Consider the following 21,888-nt stretch of genomic DNA (forward strand, 5'->3'; position numbering starts at 1 on the left):
TCATATAGTAATAAAATAATATCCACTGTACCTTATTGTATCGATCATGGGGAACAGATTGTAAAACGATTGGTTCCATTGTAGAAACATTGGCAAACTGTACCTCTGGAATATACAGGGCACAAACCACATGAGCCCAACCTAAAAATAAACATACAAGTTTATTTGTTTAAAAGTTTTATCAAAAATAAAATGACTACCTGTGTTTAAAAATTCCTTAAAAATGACTGTTTAAGGAAATACACAACATTAACAAATTCTCATTATTAGTTCTGCATGAGAATAGTCAAACCACCACTGACCAAGTATTCTTAATCATTTCTACAGTTATCATGCATAGTAACATAAATAAAGGAAAACATTTATAAGTTTAGGTGCTAGCATTGATACTTCTTAAAAGGGCAGACTAATTCAGATCAACACAACTTCTGAAAAACACCTTAAAAATAGTTTAAACTACTGTAAAAGTTTTCATACTTTTCGGGACAGGGATATAGCTCATTGGCACATCCATTCATTCCCAGTACTGCACTCCCTAACAAATTGATATTTTAATCTTAACCTTTAAGGTTAGCATTAAATTTTTATTTTTATATTGTCAACAATTTTAGTATTAATTTTCATTTTGTTATTTTAAATTTTCATTTGAGATATTTTAACAATTGATATTAAATTTAAACATTTAATTTTTAAAATGTTACTGAAATATTAAGAACTGATGTGATAGTTAAGTATCTAACTTAAGAATGAAATTCCAGAAAGGTGGGTACAGACAACCAACACAGAAAGGAAGAAGTAAACCTCTCCCCACTTTCAACTGTGACACAAGCTAGGAGTAAACTGAAAGTACATGGGTTCTCAAATGGACTGCACCGGGGCTTTTATCATCTAGAACTCTAACATATAACTAAATAACCCTGAACAAGTACCCGCAGGCTGCAAAAAGAAGTAATTATATATATCCCCTGAAGGAAAATAATATCGACTTTGCTACAAATAATTTCTACAATGTGTTAACTGGAACTTCGAGAACAACAAAAAGTACAAAGCACATAAGTGATGACACAATATGAATAAAAACCAGCAGAAACAAGAAATCAAAAAACATATATGTATTTTGGATTTATCAGATAAGGATTTTAAAATAAGTATCTTTATTATAATCAAATTATGTACAAGACAAAATTAAAAATGACTGCAGTGAGCAGAAAACTATAAATAATAAATAAAAATTCCAGAAGTAAAAACAAATTTAAAAATCAATAGGAGGGAGATTAACATGGTTTGAATATGGATGAAAAGAGAATTAGTGGGCAACAATATAGGCCAAATAAAAATATCTAGGATGTTAACACAAGATACAAATATGAAAAATACAAAAGGAAGGGGACAGAAGGCATGAAAAATGCAATGAGTAAGCCTAACATAATGAGTCGAGAAATATGAACAAGAAAACAGCACAAAAGCAAAGAACAAATTACAAAAACTTTCCAGAAGACAATGAAGAACCACAATACATCACAAAGTAAGTTAAAATAAATCCACATTAAGTAAAACTACAGAAAAATAAACGAGATTAAAATATCTTTAAAAAAAATCAAAAGGCGAATTATCATCAAATTAACAACTGGATAAACAAAGCCAGAAAACAATTTCAAACACCACTGAAGAGAACACTAAACAATTTTCCTCACATAAGAGGAAAATGATTTCAAAGGAAGAGTTAAAGAAAAAATGAAAAAGTGTAGGTACTTTGAATGGATACTGACCATATAAAACAATAATAATATCATTTACTAATTTCATTTAAAATATATGACTGCTTAACTAAAAAGTAAAACATAGCTGTGTGTGCTGGCATATAACTACAATTCCAGTAACTTGGAAAGCTGAGGCAGGAAGATTGCAAGTTCCATGCCAGCCTGAGTAATTTAGGGAAACTCAAAAATAAAACATTAAAAAAATTAATTTTAAAAAAAGGTGGGGAAGTATGTAGCCTGGTGGTAGAGAATCCCTGGGTTTAATCCCCAGTACCACAAAATACATATACATATGTACATACATAAATGAAAAGTAAAACACTGGTTTGGTAGAGTATTTGATGTTTACAGATTTAACACTTTAAAACTATTTTTAAAAGGCTCACATCTCTGGGTGCATTGGTGCTTGCCTGTAATCCCAGCAGCTCGGGAGGCTAGGCAGGAGGATCTTGAGTTCAAAACCAGTCTCAGCAAAAGTGAGGTGCTAAGCAACTCAGTGAGACCCTGTCTCTAAATAATATACAGAATAGGGCTGGGGATATGACTCAGTGGTCAAGTGCCCCTGAGTTCAATCCCCAGTACCGAAAAAAAAAAAAGTTCACAGCAACTCAAGAGGGTAAGGCAGGATTATCACAAATTGAAAGACAGACTCAGCAACTTAACAAGGTCCTGTTTCCAAAAAAAAAAAAAACTACAGAAAAAATCAGAGGAGGAACATGGTAAATGATATCTATAGTTTTAATCCATATTTTGTGTAAAGCATGTACACATTAACTAAGGTTATTGGTATAAAAAACTATAAACTGTAATACATTATATAAACTGAAATAGATAAATAAATGTACATGCAGCTCAATTCACAATAGCTAACCTAGGTGCCCCTCAACAGATGAATGGATAAAGAAAATGTGGTATATATGCACGTTCTAATGAAATAATGAAATATTACTCAGCCATAAAGAATGAAGTTATGGCATTTGCCAGTAAATAGATGGAACTGGAGACTATCATGCTAAATGAAAAAAGCCAATCTCCCAAAACCAAAGGCCAAATGTTCTCTCTGATATGTGGATGCTAATACGTAATAAGTGGAGAGGACAGAAGTTCACTGGATTAGAAGAATGAAAGGAAGGGAAGGGAAGGGAAGAGAAGGGAAGGGACGGGGAATGGGAATAGGAAAAGCAGTAGAATGAACTGGACATCACTTTCCTATGTTCATACATGAACACACGACCAGTGTAACTCCACATCATGTACACCACAACAATGGAATCCTAATTAGAATAAGTTATACTGTGTGTATGTATAATATACTCCACTGTCATATATATCTAAAAAGAACAAATTTTTAAAATGTGCATATTACAGACAAAAATAAATAAATGTATACAGAAAAAGAGTTAGAGCATGTAGTTCAGTAATACAGCACTTGCCTCACATGCATAAGGCCCTGGGTTCAGTCCCTTGGTATGAGGAAGGGAGGGAACATGATCCACAATAAAAACAGAGATGGCCAAAGGGGCAATTTAATGTAATTAATTAAATTCAATTGCAATAGTAATTAGTTGTATTGAATCAATTTAATTCAAACCAGTCCCAGGGCCAGGGTTGTGGCTCAGTGGTAGAGTGTTTCCCTAGCATACATGAAGCACTGGGTTTGATCCCCAGCACCAAATTAAAAAAACTAAATAATAAAGGTTAAAAAAAAAAAAAAGTACTAAAGAATAATCAAAAGGGAGAAACAAATGACAACATAGGAAAAAATCAACATTAACAGCTCTAAGATGGAATATCAGAGACCAAATTTAGCCTTCTGCGTAAGACAATTAATTCACACATTCCCAATCGCAAAAAAAAAAAAAAAAAAGACAAAATACCTGAGACAGTGATATGCATGACACTGACTATCAGGTAATGGAGACCAAGACTGAAACACAATAAATAAATGAGATAAGCTCTAAATTTGCCCCAGCTTACTGTCTTCAGAGTTTTCTCAGTTCATGGCACAGGAACTCCCAGAGTCTACATTGATGAAGCTAAGACTGGTGAAACCATGACAGCTACAAACAGGACAGGCTACTAAACATGAGAGCTCCTCAGAAAGAGAACCCTAGAGATATGCAGAGGGACCATTTAAATACTCATCAGAGTACTGATCAGTACATGTACATACATAAAGGAAATTACCTGAGGTTGGAAAAAGGCCATTCCAAAAGGATTACACAGAACAATGGCCAATAGACCCAAACAGCCAGAAACAGTTTGTATTCCCACAGCCAGACTAGAAAAAATTCATCATTCATAGAGCATTGGGCAGAATATTCAGTAAGGTCTTGCCTCAATAGTAGGGTATAACTACCCCTAGGATCAAACACTGCTGCAGACCCACCTAAAAAGTCATAGCAGCAGGCACCCAAAATATCAACTCTTTCCACAGATCTTAACTATCTCAGAACAAAGTTCAAAAAGATTTACAGTAATGCAGGACATCCAGATTTACAACAGCATAAAGGAGCACACAACTCAAAGGTTAAAAACCAGCAAGAATTCTCAAAACCTCATGCTGGATGCAGTGGCACATGCCTATGCTAAATGAAAAAAGCCAATCTCCCAAAACCAAAGGCCAAATGTTCTCTCTGATAACAGCAGCTTGGGAGGCTGAGGTAGGAGGATCTTGAGTTCAAAGCCAGTCTCAGCAAAAGTGAGGCACTAAGCAACTCAGTAAGACCCTGCCTCTAAATAAAATACAAAACAGGGCTGGGGATGTAGTTCAGTGGCAGAGTGCCCCTGAGTTTAATCCACAGTATTCCCCTCCATGCCCCCACCAAAAAAAAAAAAAGAATTCTCAAAACCTATTTTATCAGAACTCTGAAAAACAGTAAAAGGTTTTCAACAACCAAGGAGGACACTGAATTTAAGGAAAAAAAGGCTGGGCTGGGGTTGTGGCTCAGCAGTAGAGTGCCTGCCTAGCATGTGTAAGGCACAGAGTTCAATTTTCAGCACCGCCTAAGAATAAATAAAATAAAGGTCCATCGACAACCACAACTAAAAAATATTAAAAAAAAAAAGGCAACTTAAAAATGACAGGAAATCTTTGGCATCTTTACTTTCCCTTGACCTTTGCATGCCTTAGGTTGGAAGGACATCTGGAAGAGAGCAGCCAGAGTTTCCTGGTGTAGAATCCTGTCACCGATTTCAGAAGGACCCAACTTTTATGTATAAAGAAGTATGTTGGAATGGATGCCATGGCATACACCTATAATCCCAGCAGCTGGGAAGGCTGAGGCAGGACTGTGAATTCAAAGTCAGCCTCAGCAACTTAGCGAGGCCCTAAGCTAAGTGAAACCCTGTCTCTAAATAAAATGCAAAAAAAAAAAGGTTGGGGATGTGGCTCAGTGGTTCAGTACCACTGAATTCAATCCCTGGTACCAAAAAAAAAAAAAAAAAAGGAAGGGACAGTGGTACAAACCTGTAATCCCAGCTATTCCAGAGGCTGAGGCAGGAGGATCACAAATTTGAGGTCAGCCTGGGCAACTTCACAAGAATCTAACCCAGAAAAAATAAAAAGATCCAGGGATATAGCTTAGTGAGGGAGTGCAAGTCTAGCATGCTGAAGGCCCTGGTACCACCCACCCAAAAAAAAATAATAATAATAATAATTGTGTCCGTCCCTGTTGCAAAGTGTCTGGAGGCTACCAAAGGACTGGGGCAATGTGCTTGTCGTTCTTCTCTCTCAAAACTCAGGACAGAAGTGTGACCCTAAAAAATCATGAAAAGCAAAGATATCCCACAGAATTCTGGGGCCAAAGATTACAGTTGCTTTGTAAGTACCAAAAGCCTCAAAGGCAAAACCAGGAAGAAATCTTCTTTGGGAAACTGGTGCCTTTCAAAAACACGTGGGTATAATGGAGGATACAGAGAGCCATGGGCATGTCCAATCAAGACTCATCCTCAGAAGAGACCTAAGAAGATCCTTCCCTTTCATCTCTGACTAGAATCATGACACAGTACAAGCAGGAGTGAAAGGCTAGGACACAGTTGTAAAGAAACTGAAACACTGAAGGAAAGTCCAGTGCACAGAATGACTGCAAAAATGAGTCAAGGTATTTATTTTTCTTTATTCTTGTACTCTTTACCTTTTAGTATTCAGCACCTGATTTTCGAGGAAATCTTTGTCAAAACACTTAAATGAAGACAAAGATATACAGGTTTCAGCAACTACATATGACAAAGATACGCACTTCATAAAAACATGTAAACAACCATTTTTTTTAAATGGCTTTAGCATACAGCAAGCAACAAAACTAAACCCTGAAGGAAGAATCTGATTTCCAAAGTTACCAAAGTCCAGTTTTATATGAAGATCAAATCAAAGGCCTCGCACATACTAGGCAAACAATTCTACACCTTGAATATACCTCCAGCCAAACCTATTCAGTTCTTAAAACAAGTTACAGAACACTCAAAGAAAAAGAAAACATGACTTATTCACAGAAGATATTAACAGAAACTATACCTCCAGAAACACACCACTGGATTCACTAGGCAAAGACTTTAAAATAATTGTCTTATAAGTGCTCAAAGGGTCAAATATCAATAAAGAAATAGAAGTTAGCCAGATCCAGTGGCTCTGGTGTATAATTCCAGCTACTTAGGATCCACACTGAGACAGGAAGACCTCGAGTTTGAGGCTAGCCTGGGCAACTTAGTGACACTCTGTCTCAAAATAAAAAAAAAATTTTAAAAAAGGGCTGGGGATGTAGCTCAGTGAAAAAACAACCCTGGGTTCAGTTACTAGTACCAAAAGAAAGAACAACCAAACAGGGCTGGGGATGTGCCATACCTCAGTAGAGAGCGCTTGCCTAGCAAACAGGAGGATCTGGGTTTGATTCCCAGGGCGCATGCGTACACACACACACACACACACACACACACACACACACACACACAGAAAGAAGGAAAGAAAGAATCAAATTCTGGAGCTAAAATTTATAATAACAGAAATGAAAAATAGGGGGATGGGAGGGGTTAGTGTTAGGGTTAAGGTTAGGTTTAGGGTTAGGGTTAAGGAGGAGGGCAAGAATGGAGGAAGGAAGAACTGTATAGAGGGAAAAGAGGGGTGGGAGGAGTGGGGGAGAGGGAAAAAAATAACAGAATGAATCAAACAACATTACCCTAGGTAAATTTATGATTACACAAATGGTATGCCTTGACTCCATGTACTCCATGTACATGTATCCCATTTGTTTACAATAAAAAAAAAAGAAATGAAAAATACACTTAACAGTTTAAAAGCAAGGGGAAAAATCAGCAAATTTGGAAGATAAGCCAATTTAAAGTATCCAGTCTGAGAACAATGCATAAGTAATCTGACAGCACAATCATTCCTAATAAAAATATGTATAATTACTCATGGAAACATGAGTAGAGGAGCAAGAAAAATGGGTAGAAAGAAGAAATAATAGTCCAAGCCTGGCATGGGAGCACACACCTGTAATCCCAGTGACTTGAGAGGCTGAGACAGGAAGATCACAAGTTTGAGGCCAGTCTCAGCAAGTCAGTGAGACTCTGTCTCAAAATAAAAAATTCAGTTGGTAGAGCGCTTGCCTTGCATGCATAAGGCCCTGGGTTCAATCCCCAGTACCACCAAAAAAAAAAAAAAAAAAAAAAAAAAAAAAAAAAAAAAATTAAAAGGATTGGTGATATAGCTCAGTGGTAAACCATTCCTGAGTTAGATCCCAGTACCAAGAAAAAGAAGAAGAAAAAAAAAAAAAAAGAAATAGCAGGCCAAATTTTCCAAAACTTTATAAAATACATGAATCTACATATTCAAGAGACAAAAAACACCAAGAAAATGACTGAAAAGGCAACCACATTATCACATAACAATTAATGTTAAAAGTCAAGGGAAGCCAGATATGGGGCACATGCCTATAATCCTAGTTTCTCTGGAGGCTAAGACAGGAGGATCTCAAGTTCAAGGCCAGAATCAGAAATTTAGGGAGACTGCCATAAAAATTTTTAAAATAACAAAAGGGGTTAGGGATGTGGCTTAGTAGTAGAGCACCCATGGGTTCAATCCCCAATAACATAACACACACAGTCAAGGGAAAAAAATCTTGAGAAGCTACTTATTTCATATAATGGATACTCAATCAGAACACAGAGTCCCCAACTTATAAATGTGCAACTTCAATTTTTCAACTTTACAAAGGTGTAAAAAGCAATATGTTTTCAGTAGAAATTTGAATTTTGAGCTCCTTCCAGGCTAACAACCTATGACACCATACTCTCACAGGAGCCACAGCTCCTATTTGGCCACACGGATATGAGAGTAAGCTACAACACCCAGTAGTTTAAGGGTATTAAATATATTTTTAAGCTGGGTATGGCGGTGTATGCCAATAATCCCAGGAACTTGGGAGGCTGAGGCAAGAGGATGGCAAGTCAGAGGCCAGCATTAGCAACTTGTGAGGCAAAACCCTGTCTCAAAATAAAAAAAAAAAAAAAAAAAAAAATTTAAAAAGGGCTGGGGGGTGTACTTCAGTGGTTAAGCACCACTGAGTTTAATCACCAGTCCAAAAAAACAAGGTATTTTAAGCTTATAATAGTCACACACAATATAACATTTTGGTCAACCACAAACCTCATGCATGACCATGGTCTCATAACATTATAATCCAGGTGAAAAATTCATATTGTCTAATGAAGTTACAGTGATCATAATGTCCTAGTGCAGCAGTCACATTTGTGGCAATGTGGTCTAAAGAAATTGACTCTGCTGCCAATTGTATAAAAGTATGGCACATACAAATACATATAGTATAATAATAATTGGTGATGATAATAAACAACTATGTATACATCATCCTATACTCCTACTTATTAAAAAAAAAAAAAAAAAAAAGTTGGTTGGGGATGTGGTTCAATAACAGAGCTCTTGCCTAGCATGCACAAACCCTGGGGTTTGATCCCTAAGCACTACAAAAACAAAACCAAAACAACAACAACAAAACTATAAAGCAGCCTCGGGAAGGTCATTTAGGAGATACTCCAGAAGAAAGCCTTGTTACCATAAATGATGATAGCTCCATACTCTTTTTTTTTTTTTTTTTTTTAGCTGTCCTAGGGACTGGGACCTTGTTCATGCTTAGGCAATGCTGTACCACTGAGCTACGCACCCAGCTTTCCATGGATATTACTGTCCTGAAAACATTCCAGGAAGTCAAGGCATAAAGGTACAACAGAGTGATATTAATACTCCTAAACCTTGTGTAAGCCTAGGCTAATGTGTATGTTTTTACATTTGTTTTTAGCAAAACAGTTGTAAAAGGTTAAAAAAAATGGGGTGGATAAAAAATTTTAAAAATAGATAAAACCAAGGACTAGAGATTTGTCAGTGACACAAGGCACAAGGAACTCCCTCCACAAGACATGGGGTATGAGCCGCAGAACTGTAAAAAGTTAAAAAGAAGAAAGAGAAAAAAAAAAGGCCAACAGAATAAGGATGCAGAGAAAACTACTGGGTTGTTGTTTTTCTGTTTGTTTGTTTTTTCCTATGAGCATTAAGATGTCATTTGTAGAAAACATGTGTGCAGTTAGGCATGGTGGGTATTGCATTCCTGTAATCCCAGTGACCAGGAAGCTGAGGTAGGAAAATCACAAATTCAAGGACAGACTCAGCAACCTTAGTAAAAAGCCCTATCTCAAGAAGAGTGAATGTAGCTCAGTAGCAAAGCATCCCTGGGATCAAACCCTAGTACCAAACAAATTTTTTAAAAATTAATAAAGAAAAAGAAAAAAGGAAACATTTGTAACAAGTGGGGTGACACGCACCTGTAATCCCAGCTACTCAGGAAGCTGAGGCAGGAACAACACATGTTAGAAACTAGCCTTGGCAGTTTAGTGAGACACTAAACAACTTAGCAAGACCCTGTATTTAAAAAAAGGGCTGGGAATGAGGCTCAGTGGTTAAGTGCCCCTGGGTTCAATGCCTGGTACAAAAACAAAACAAAAAAAAATTTTAAAGGGCTGGGAATATAGCTCAGTGGTAGAGCACCCCTGAGTTTAATCTCTAGTACCACAAAATAAAATAAAAAACAAATGATGAACTGCCAAAAAACAACTTACTAAAACCAAATCTCAATTAAAAAATAGAAATTTTAAAGAATTTTTTGGCCAGTTTAAAAAAAAAAAAAGTTATCCACAATTATAACTTTCAGAAAACTCTAGACCCAGATACCAGGGAATCCTACCAAACACAAATGGATAATATATCAATCTTACACAAATGCTTCCAGAAAAACAAAAGAATACCTCCCTACTTGTAATAAGAGCAGCATGACATTAATGTCAAAATCTGATACAACTATAAAAAGGAAAGAAAGTCACAGCTTAATTTCTTTAATTTCATAAATAGATGCCAACCAGGCACAGTGGCACATGCCTATAATCCCAGCTACTTGGAAAGCTAATGCAGGAGCAATGAAAAAGTATGAAGCCAGCCTGGGTAGTTCAGCAAGACCCTGTCCCAAAATAAAATGACAAGGTCTCAAAATACACGTCAAAAGTAAAGCACTCCCAAGATCAATACCCAGTAGCATAAAATGAGAAACATATAAACAAACAAGCAGATGGCAAATTCTAAACAAACCATTAAACTGAATCCCACAATAAGAGTTTATTCTGAAAAAAACAGATTAACTTTCAAAAATAAATCAGTATAATTCTTGACAGAATAAGGGAGAAAAAAAATCACCTCAAAAGAGGCAGAAAACTATCATAGCATGAGTTTCCTTATTAGTTACTTAACTTTTATAGTATGTCATGGCTTAATATTTTCATATTTACATATTTTAAAATGGTACTGAGATGTAAAGAAATAGAGATTCCTCTGATAACCACAAGTAAAAATTTTAAAATGAGTATAGGGTCAGTGTTTCTCATCCAACATGCTTGGTTGGGAAAAGTGTTTTGGATCTGAGGTTTTCAATTTTGAAATATCTGCATCGACTTTACGAGTTGAGCATTTATTGCTATTTAAAAATCCAAAATCTGTAATGCTCCAAAATCCAAATTTGATACTCAAAAGTGTTGGAGTTGAAGAATTTCAGATTAAGAAAGTCCAGATTAGGAATGCTCAACCTGTAGTACGCAAGGATGCTTGGGGGAAAAAAACACCAGAATTTAAGAGACAGAAGTCAGAATTTCTTTATATTCAAGCAACAAAAATCTTTAGGATGTTAAAATTAACATTCACTACAAACATTATCTGTGTAGAGAGAAATAAAATATTTATTGTTCAAAAGTTTCAAATATAATTTCCATTTTAAAAAAAGAATCAAGATTTTGATTAGAAGTATGTTGATCATTCCGCATGAAATAGTCAATGCTTAAATTTGTCCACAAAAACAAAAAAAAACTGTTTCACTACAAAAATAATGAATTACATCTACTACTGTGAAAAAATATTTGAGTAGTAAACACTGATAAATAATATGAACTACCAGGTACTTTAATTACTCATTCCAGTATTCAATTTTAAAAAAAGTTTTTTTTCCAAAAATCTCTGTACTTACCCCCATTATCCGTTCTTTTTAAAGCTCCATCCTTATGAGGACATAGTTCACATCTCTATTTAAAAAAAGGAAAAGGAATGAAGAGATTACTTCAGATTACCAAAAGTACATCTTCCCTACAATTTCAAAACTATAGAAAACATGGGAAGAACAGTTTTGTATTAGTTGCCAAGAATATTCCAGGACATACCTAACAAAATAATTGTGATGACATGATTTTCCTCAGAGCAGCGGATTAACAGATTAACAACTTCCCCCTTTTTTTGGATACTAAGGATTGAACCCAGGGATACCCTACACTGAGCTACAGCCCCAGCCAAGTTTTTTTTTTTTTTTTTTTTTAATTTTGATAAAGGGTCTTACTAAGTTGTTTAGAGCCTAAGTTGCTAATGCTGAATTCAAATTTGTCATCCTCTTGCCTCAGTGAGCCTCCCAAGCCACCAAGATTACAGGTATGCACCAACACACCTTGTTTAAGAACTTCTTTCAAAGTACAGTATTATTTTTAAACATCCTGCTGCAATTTTCAATAATTTACAGCCAGGAACAATGGTGTGTACCTACAGTCTCAGCTACACAGAACACTAAGGAAAAAGGATCAGTTGAGTCAGGAGACTGAGACCAGCCTGGGCAACATAGTAAGACCCCTCTTAAAAACAATAAAAAACAAATAAAGATCCTCTCAACACAGAACTGAGGCAAGGTTTCTGGCATTTATCTACATCTATTTACTTTCTAAGATCAGTTACTATTACTGTAGTCAAGTAGGTCTGGTTTTTCCTACAATAAAGAAACAAAATCAGTTGAAATCTCCAGCACACAACCACCCCACAGAGAGAGCCAAACAGAAGAATTTAGAATGCTGATTTAAAGTGGCAAGTCATGATGTTATACATGTAATGACTTCCTTTCTAGAACTACACTATTCTAGTTACTCTTATCACTCACACAATGTGTGACTCCAAAGTTATTTTGGGCCCAGGTGCAATGACATATGCCTGTAATCCCAGCAGGGTGAGGCAGGAGAATCACAAATTGGGTGGCCAGCCTCAGCAACTTGGAAAGACCCTATCTGAAAATAAAAAATAAAAAGGGAGGGGTATGTGGCACTATGCTCGACCAAAGCCTACTTTCTAACCTTACATTTAATCACAACATTTCACCTTTCCTCCTCCTAAATGCTCACACTCTTTACCTCTTTAATTACCCTTCTGCAAGCCAATGTATCATGTCTCATAAGGACATGTCAATGACCTCCTATACAGTTTCCCAATATTCTTTTGTTTTGTTTTGCTTTTTAGGTACTGGCGATGGAACCCAGGGCCTCAAGCATGCTAGGCAGGAGACTACATCTGAGCTACATCTCCAGTCTCCAATACTTACTCTTAACCAATCTGCACCAATGTACAGTATGAACTGACTAACTTCTATTCTTCCCTCAGGTTCTTGCTTCAAGACACTTCATCAGAGATGGTATCTCTAAATCTCCATATTAGGTTAGGTATATTAAGAATACCCTATACCTTCCTTCTTAACAGACTGATGTGTATTAATCTACTAAGATACAGGAGATGGACCAGGACCTTGAGCATGCTACCCAAGTGCTCTACCTCTGAGCTACATCCTCAGTCTCCAATATTCACTCTTAACCAACCTCCACCAATGTACAGTATGAACTTTCCACAACAACACATTGAACTCCAAAATATTAGCAATAAGTTATGTGTGCAATTATGTATATTCTCACTGCTAAATCATGAACTCCATTTAGTGTCTATAGCCCTAGCACCTACCACAGTCACCAGACACAATAACTCAAAATACAAGACAGAAGATGAAGAGAACAGAGACAAGCACACTTGAGAAAAAAATGAAAGCAACAATTTGGTTCTAGATGGGAATGTAGCTCAGTGGTGGAACACTTGCCTAGTATGGTGAGGCTCTGAATTTAGTATTCAGTATTCTCAATCTAGTATGATTGAGGCTCTGAATTCAATTCCTAGCACCACAAAATACAAAAAATATATGTTAGTTCTAAAATATAAAAACATAGCACTGTAATCCTAGATACCTGGAAGTTAGAAGGATACCAAATTCAAAGCCAAGTTGGGTAATTAAGCAAGATCCTGTCTCAAAATAAAAAGTTCTAAAAAGAGATGGGGATATAGCTCAGTGGTAAAGCATTTGCCTATCATGTTTGAGGTCCTGGGTTCAAATGCCAGGACAGGAAGGAAGGAAGGAAAGAAGGAACTATATAACACAGAAATAAAATATACAACAGCCTTCCCCTTCAAAGAAAGCACTGTTAGTAATGATTTATCTGGGAAAGAACTGCTGATGTAAGTGTAACTAAATCTAATATCAAGACTATATCCAGACTTAAGATTATCTTTTCCCTGATTTCTTTTTTTTTTTTTTTTTTTCTTTTTGTAGTGCTGGGGAATGAACCCAGGCACAGTCCTGATAGATTATCCTTTCAATGATTAGGTGTAAGAACTATTGGGCAGGGGCTGGGGTTGTAACTCGGTGGTAGAGCACTTGCCTAGCACATGTGAGGAGGCACTGGGTTCGATCCTTAGCATCACATAAAAAAAAATTAAAGATATTTTAGAAAGAACTGTTGGGCAAACAGGGAAAAGAGAATTCACATAAGATCCTTAAACTTTTTTGATCTTTCATATAAATTCGAAATGTCTGAATAACAATTTCAATACAGTAATTAAAAGCAAAAATAATAGTCAACCTAAGAAATCAAAATTTTCTATTTAAAAAACCCAAAGCACTAAAATAAACAATTCAAAGAGATTCTGGGAGGATGGGGATGTGGCTCAGTGTAGAGTGCTTGCCTAGCATACATGAGGCTCTGGATTCAATCACAAACACTTTAAAAAAATCTTTTTTTAATTAAAAACATATGAATACCAAACAAAGTAAAGCTTTCGTTAAAAGATAATTCCTAGGGGTACAGATGTAGTTTAGTGGTCACAGGAATGAGGCCCTGGACTCAATCCCAAGTGGGGAGTGGGGCACTAGACAACAAACTATCTTTTTCTGTTGATGACACTATAATCCAATTCTTTCAGAAAGCGATCTAGTAATACGAACCACAAAAAACACTGATTCAAATGCTTCAGTCTTAGAGAGTGAAAGGAACTAATAAATTACATTTATTAAATACCATGTTGTTTTTATATCATTTAACTTCAAGACATAAAAAATACATGTACAAATATTTTATATGATCATTTATAACCATAAGATTTTTATGACAGGAGTGGTGGCACACATCCACAATCCCAGTCACTCAGAAGACTAAGGCAGGAGGATCCCAAAGATGGCCAGCCTGACAGACTCAGTATCAAAACAAAAAGGGATGGCATGGGGATGTGGCTCAGTGGTAGAGCAACCCTGGGTTCAATCTCATTACCAAAAAAAAAAAAAATCCAAAAATGAACCAGACATTAGAATTAGCAGAAAGGGGTTTTAAAATAGATATTACAACAAAGTTCTATAAGCGGTCAATAAAAATGTACCTACAAAGAAAATAGGAAATCTCAATAAAGGAGACAAACTATTAAAAAAAAAAAAAAACTATAGGGGCTGGGTTGTGGCTCAGTGGTAGAGCACTTGACTAGCACATGTGAGCCACTGGGTTCAATCCTCATGAAAATAAATAAATACCAAAAAAAGTTAAAAAAAAAAAACAAAAAAAAAAAACTGTACATGGTCTGGGGGTAACTCAAAGGTAGAGAGCATGCTTAAGACAGTACCAGGGGCAGTGCCAGAGATTGAAGCCAGGGGTGTTTAACTTCTGAGCCAGACATCCCCAGCCCATTTTATTTTTCATTCTGAGACAGGGTCTCACTAAATTGCTGAGGGTCTTGCTAAATTGCTAAAACTGACTTTGAACTTGCAGTTCTCCTGCCTCAGCCTCCCAAAACAGGCATGTGCTACTCAGCCCCCAATTTCTCTTAAGTATGGAAGCCAAGGACAGTCAAACAACATCTTTAAAATGTGAGGGAGAAAAAAGCACTGTCAACACAAAATTCTATATCCATCTAAAATATCCTTCAAAGATAGTGAAATAGATATTTTCAGATAAAAGAACACAAGCAGACATACCTTGTAAACATAGGTAAGAAATTCTTCAGAATTAAGGAAAATGATATAGAAAACTGAAATCCTCAAAGCAAAGAAGAGCACCACAAATGGTAGACACATGGGTAAAGGTAAAGACTTTCAGCTTTTAAGTTCCTAAGATTACATATGATAACTGAAAGCCAAGCATATAATATTATTTTCTGGGGATTAAAATATATGTAGATCTAACATATGGAAAGGGCTTAAATGACAAAAGATAGCAGTATATAGAAAAATCTCAGCAGATGCACAATGTGTACAATTTGCACAGCATTAAAATATTTAAATAAGTGATACTCTATAAATAAAATGTAAAAAGGAAATATGTTAAAATTACTAGAGATATGCACAAAAGCATTAAGTTGGATTCCTTCCTGATATCATACACAAAAATTAATTAAAAATGGATCATGGTTTTAAATGTTAGAGCTAAAACTACAAAATTCTTGGGAAAAAATCAGAGTAAAACCTGAGGCTGGACATGGTGGTGTACGCCTATAATCCCAGCTACTCCAGAGATAGAGGAGGGAGGATCAGTTGAGTCCATGAGTTCAAGACCCATCTGAACAACACAGTAAGAACCCAAGACCCAACTCAAAAACAAAGGAGGCCCAGGTGCAGTGGTGAACCTCTGTAATCCCAGTGACTCAGGAGGCAAAGGCAGGAAGATCACAAATTTGAGACCAGCCTCAGCAACTTAGCAAGATCCTGCATCAAAATAAAAAAAAGGACAGAGGATATAGTTCAGTGATAAAGTACTGCTGGGGTCAGGCATGATGACCCGCCTGTAATCCTAGTAGCAACTCATCAAGGCCCCAAGCAACTTAGTAAGACCCTGCCCCCCCCCCAACAAAAAAAAAAAAAGCTGGGGATGTAGTTTAGTGGTGAAGGGCCCCTGGGTTAAATTTCCAGTACCAAAACAAGAGGAGGAGGAAAGGAAGAAGATGAGAAGGAAAAGGAGAAATAATACAAACTCATGACCTGGCTTAATAATGGTTTCTTAGCCACAACACCAAAAGCAGAGACAACAAAAGAAAAACTCGGTAAATTGGAATTTTCCAAACTCAAAACTTCAGTGCTGCAAACAATACCATCATGAAAAAGACAACCTCCAGAATGCAAAAATGTTTACAAATCATGTACCTGATATAAAGGCATTGTATTAGAATATGTAAAAAGATGTCCAGTGGAAAAAAAGATATACAACCAATTAAAAATTGGGCCAAGAATCCGAAGTCATTTAAAGAAAAAATAAAAACGACCAATAAGCACATGAAAAGAATCATAACACTATTAAGGAAATATGAATCAACAACCCACTAAGAAGCCACTTTATGCTCATTAGGATGGCTAAAACCAGAAGTCAAATAATAACAAATCGTGGCACAGATACAGAGAAACTGAAACCTCTACATATTACTTGTGGTAAATGTAATGTAAAATGTAATGTAATGTAAAATGGCACACTTTAGTAGTTTCTGAAAACATTAAAAATTACCACATGGCTAAAAAATCCTCCACCCAAGGGTACTGAATTGGTACATGAATGTATGAATGCACATTTTAATTTAAAAAAAATCAACTTATTCTTTAACTTATACATTAAAAACATAAAAAGCTTACATATTTATGGGTACCAGATGATACAGTAACAAACATGTATAATGTTGAAACTAGGTGAAACATCTATCTCTTCAACATTTCTTGATGGTAAAACACTTCACACTTCTTTCTTCCAGATTTTTGAAATGCAAATTATTTGTTGTTGTTGGTGGTGGTGTTTTGTTTTTGCTTTTTGTGGTGCTGGGGATGGTACCAAGGACTTTGCACATGCTAAGCAAGTCCTCTATCGCTGAGCTACTTTGCCAGCCCAACATTATTGTTATCTATAGTCACCCTATGGTGCAACAGAACAACTTACTCCTCATAATAGCCCAAAAGTAGATAAAATCTATATGTCTAACAAACTAATGAAGAAATAAGTAAAATGTGGTATGTCCATACAATGAAATATTATTGGACAATAAAAAGGAAAAGTTCTAATAAATGTAGGTGGGCATAGTGAAGCACGTCTATAATTCTGGTAACTGAGGAGGCTGGGGCAGGAGGATTTCAAGTTCAAAGGCAGCCTCAGCAACCTCTTAGAGAGGACCTAAGCAACTTAACAAGACCCTATCTTAAAACAAAAAATACAAAAGACTAGAGATGTTTAATCGCCTCTGAGTTAGGTCTCTGGTATGAGACCCCACAAAAAAAAAAAAAAAGAAGAAGAAGAAAGAAAGAAATGTCCAGAAGAAGCATATCTAAAGAGGCAGAGAGTACACTGTGGTTACCAGGAGCAGAATAAACAAGGTAATGGGGAGGGACTGCTAATGAACCAGAGCTTCTTTGGGAAGTGATAAAAAGGTTCTAAACTTGATTGTGGTGATGTTTCACAATTCTGTGAATAGTTTACTAAAAACACTGAATTATATATTTTGAATGGTTCAGCTCTCAAGTATAATAATAATATATATATCTATAAAGTATATATGTATACACTCATAATACAAAATATACTATATTACATAGCTATATAGTATATTAGCTCTATAGTATATTAATTGTATATCATTAAATTAATTCTGAAATATATGTAAAAGTATATCTAGGGGCTGGGGTTGTGGTTCAGTGGTACAGCACTCACCTAGCATGGGTGAGGCACTGGGTTCGATCCTCAGCACCACATAAAAATACAATGTAAGTATTGTGTCCACCTACAACTAACAATATATTTTTAAAAAAGTAAATTTTAAAACATTAAAAATAAAAAAGATGAGTTGCAAAATTTAATGAAATGGTAGACTTCAACGCAACCAAATAATTACATTAAATGTTAATAGATTAAAAAATAAGAGACTAATTATGTTAGCACAAATATGAAAAACTAAAATCAAGTTACACAGTATATATAAAAGACACTTTTTTTTTTTTGAGATGGAGGTCTTACTTTGTTACCTATGCTGGTCTTGAACTCCTGTGCTCAAGTGATCCTCCTGGCTGAGTCTCCCTAGTAGCTCAGATTATGGGCACATGCCACTATACCCAGCTGAGACACACTATTTAAAAACATACACAGGTTAAAATGGAAATAGAAGATGGTGAGCAATTACATAGTAAAGACAAATAGGAGCATTTCACGATAATAAGAGTCAAGTAAAGATTATGGGTATTGAATTGGTACATGAATGTACCAATGATGTAATAATCATAAGGGTAAGTCAGGTGCAGCAACACACATCTATAATATCACTCATCTATTATCCTGACGCAGGAGGATCACAAGTTCAAGGACATTGGGCAACATAATGAAACCCTGTCTAAAAATAAAAATCACTGAGGATGTGGCTCAGTAGTAGAAAGCCACTGGGTTCAATACCCAGTACTACAAAAAAAAAAAAAAAAAAGTATGTGTGCCTAATAACAAATTTTCAGAATATATGAAGTAAAAATTATCCAAAGTAAAAGGATAAACAATTTCCCAAACACAGTATGATATTTTAATATCTCTATCTTTGTATCTGCCAAACTAGATCACCAAAAATAAACAAACAAATAAAGACATAGATAATCTAAGCAAAACTATAAGTCACATTCTTTTCAGGTAAACACTGGCATATTCAGCATGAAAGACTACACTCTTGGTCACAAAACAAACAAAATGAATTTAAAACCACTGAAATCAGAGTATATTCCCCAGTCATATTAGAAAAAAGCAAGACAATCAGGCTTGGTAGTACATGCCTGTAATCCCAAAGAGCGCTCAAGGAAGGGAAACAACAAAGTTGAAAAAGCAAATTGAACTTTTTTTTTTAAAAGGGGAAGAGCACAAATTATCACTAACAGGAATAAAGAGAATTATCACTCTAGAACCCAAAGATATTGAAGGTGCAAAACAATTTGGATGAAATGGAAAATTTCCTCCTCCTTTGGCAGTGTTGGGCATAGATCTCAGGGCCTCATGCATACTAGGCAAGCATTTTACCAATAATCTATATTCCCCAATCCAACAAAATGGAAAAGTTCCTTGAAAAGCCCAACCTCTCAAAATTGACAAGATGAAGCAGAAAATCTGGGGTTGGGGTCTTGACTCAGTAAGAGAGTGTTTCCCAAATCATTTTCTAAGTTCAGCAAGAATAATACTAATACCTGTGATTAGGAATACTACTAACACTTGATAAAAAGCTACAAAAAAGTTACAAGTACACAGATGGAAAAATATTGAATATAACAATTCGAATCTAGAAATAATTTTTTAAAAACAGATAATACACCATGAAGAAGGAATCTCTCCCATGTATACAAGTTTAGTGTAACACTGGAAAATGAAATAATGAAAATTCACCATAGTAATTTTTTAAAATATATCATTTCAGTCAGTATGGAAAAAGCATTTGAGAAAAGTAAACATCCATTTATGATATAAACTCTCAAAGAACTAAGCCTAAATCTTATTCATTTAGTCTTAGTTCTTAAAAGAATTTAAGACTTATTTAATAAGAACTAAGAATTATTGAATATTATATGATTATTGTATCTTATTCAACCTATGTATTATGATGTTACATTTTGCAATTCTGATACTTTGACATCTTGAGGCTTTGCTAATCCTAGAGAGACGACCACTCCTCCCAGGACTAGCTAATTCCTAGACATACCAAACCTGTCTGCTCTATAACTTTTATTTACAAACCAAGGAATCCAGAGCCCATACTACTAATGATCTTATACTCCAGGCCACAATATCCCCTTCCTCAAGGATCCCAAGGCTGAGTACCCAAAAACCAGAAGCAATGCCTATGCCCCAGATCCCTAGAAATTATTCAAACTAGACAATCCTAACTTACTGACCCTTCCTCACCCATTCTTTCCCCATGGTTTCCCTTTGCTCCCTCTGCCTCCTGACCCAGCCCAATGCTTCTCCATGTGATCCTATATGGTATGACATGCTTCCTCCTCTTGAGTCCTACAAATATAACAAACTATATGTGTGTGTGTATGCATGTATGTTTCCTGGGTTTTGTTTTGTTTTTTTGTGGTGCTGGGGATTTGAACCCAGGGCCTTGTGCGTATGAGGCACGCACTCTACCAACTGAGCCATATCCCCTCTTGGTTTTGTTTTTTTTTTTTTGCTACTGGGGACTGAACCCAGGGGCGCTTTACAACTGAGCTACATTCTCAGCCCTTTTTATCTTGAGACCAGGTTCTCATTAAGTTGCATAGGGCCTTGCCAAGTTGTTGAAGCTGCAGTGCTCCTGCCTCAGTTTGCTAAATCACTGGATTACAGGTGTACACCACTGCACCTGAATCAAACTGTATTTTCAAAAGCAACTGTGTTCCTGAGCTGTTGGCTTTGCCATTCCTGAATAATAAAACCCATATTTGAAACAATCTGATAAAGGTTATTAATAAAAAGCCTACAGCTGACACTAACATGGAATGCTCCCCTAAAAGAATGGAAACAAGATTAAGTACATTCCATAATGGAAGACAATGAAAGAAACACAATTGAGAAAGATAAAACTGTGGGTATTGTTATCATTATTGTTTGTGCAGGGCTGGAACCCAAGAGCCTCACACATGCTAGGCAAGAACTCTACCAATGAACTGCATCCCTAGCACAAAACTGATTCATGACATGATCACCCACTAGAAAAATCTAAGTAATCTACCCAAAAGCTACTAGAATTAGTGTGGCATAAGTAAGGTTGTAAGACACAGGTCAATATATGAAAACTAATTCTATTTCCAAAGCTAATAATAATGAGAAATTTAATTATTATAATACCACTTTACAATATCATCAAAAACAAAAATGTTTTAAAATAAAAATTGCAGCAAACATGTTTTTTAAATGGTGTCAGAAAAGAATATGCTGAAAAATAAATGTTAAGATAAGATCACAAGACCAAAGAAAACTACAAAATATTGAACAGAAAAAAAAACAAAAAAGACCTAAATAAATGAGGAAATGTACTATGGTAATGTATAAGAAGATTCAAAGACTGTTATGATGTCAATTTTCCTCATAGTTTTCCTCTATAGATTCAAAGCAACTGTGATCATAATCCCATTAGCCTTTTTGGGAGCAGTGGAAAAGCTGATATTTATAAAGGAATGTGAAGGATGTAGAATATGCAAACAATATTGAAAAGGAGGGGAGAAGGCTAGACTTGAATTCTAACTTCAAGACATTATTAAATCATAAATCATGTGATAATAAGACTAGAGGCACAGATCAATGGGACAGACTGAAGATCCTAAAAGAGAGCCCACTTTCTAAAATTTTTATACATGGGGTGTGGGGAAAGGTGGTACTGGGGACTAAACCCAAGGATGGTCTACCTCTGAGCAACATTCCAGCAATTTTA

General features: G+C 35.8%; 1 protein-coding gene across 16 annotated transcripts in view; it reads right to left on the minus strand.

Annotated features, from left to right (window-relative positions):
• The window catches only part of MLLT10 (MLLT10 histone lysine methyltransferase DOT1L cofactor), a 175,290-nt gene that overhangs the window by 124,635 nt on the left and 28,767 nt on the right, over positions 1-21,888 (minus strand). For all 16 annotated transcript variants that reach the window (XR_013758102.1, XR_013758103.1, XM_079106304.1 and 13 more), the window contains 2 exons: positions 11,339-11,393; positions 32-141 (listed from right to left, as the gene is read on the minus strand). Coding sequence is in view for 14 of the 16 variants with exons in the window: in XM_079106304.1 (XP_078962430.1) it covers positions 32-141; positions 11,339-11,393 (165 nt within the window). In the remaining 2 variants the exon portion in view is untranslated. The remainder of the gene's footprint in view (positions 1-31; positions 142-11,338; positions 11,394-21,888) is intronic.

The sequence above is a fragment of the Sciurus vulgaris genome (assembly GCF_902686455.1).
Source record: "Sciurus vulgaris genome assembly, chromosome: 12".
NCBI classification, from domain to species: domain Eukaryota; kingdom Metazoa; phylum Chordata; class Mammalia; order Rodentia; family Sciuridae; genus Sciurus; species Sciurus vulgaris.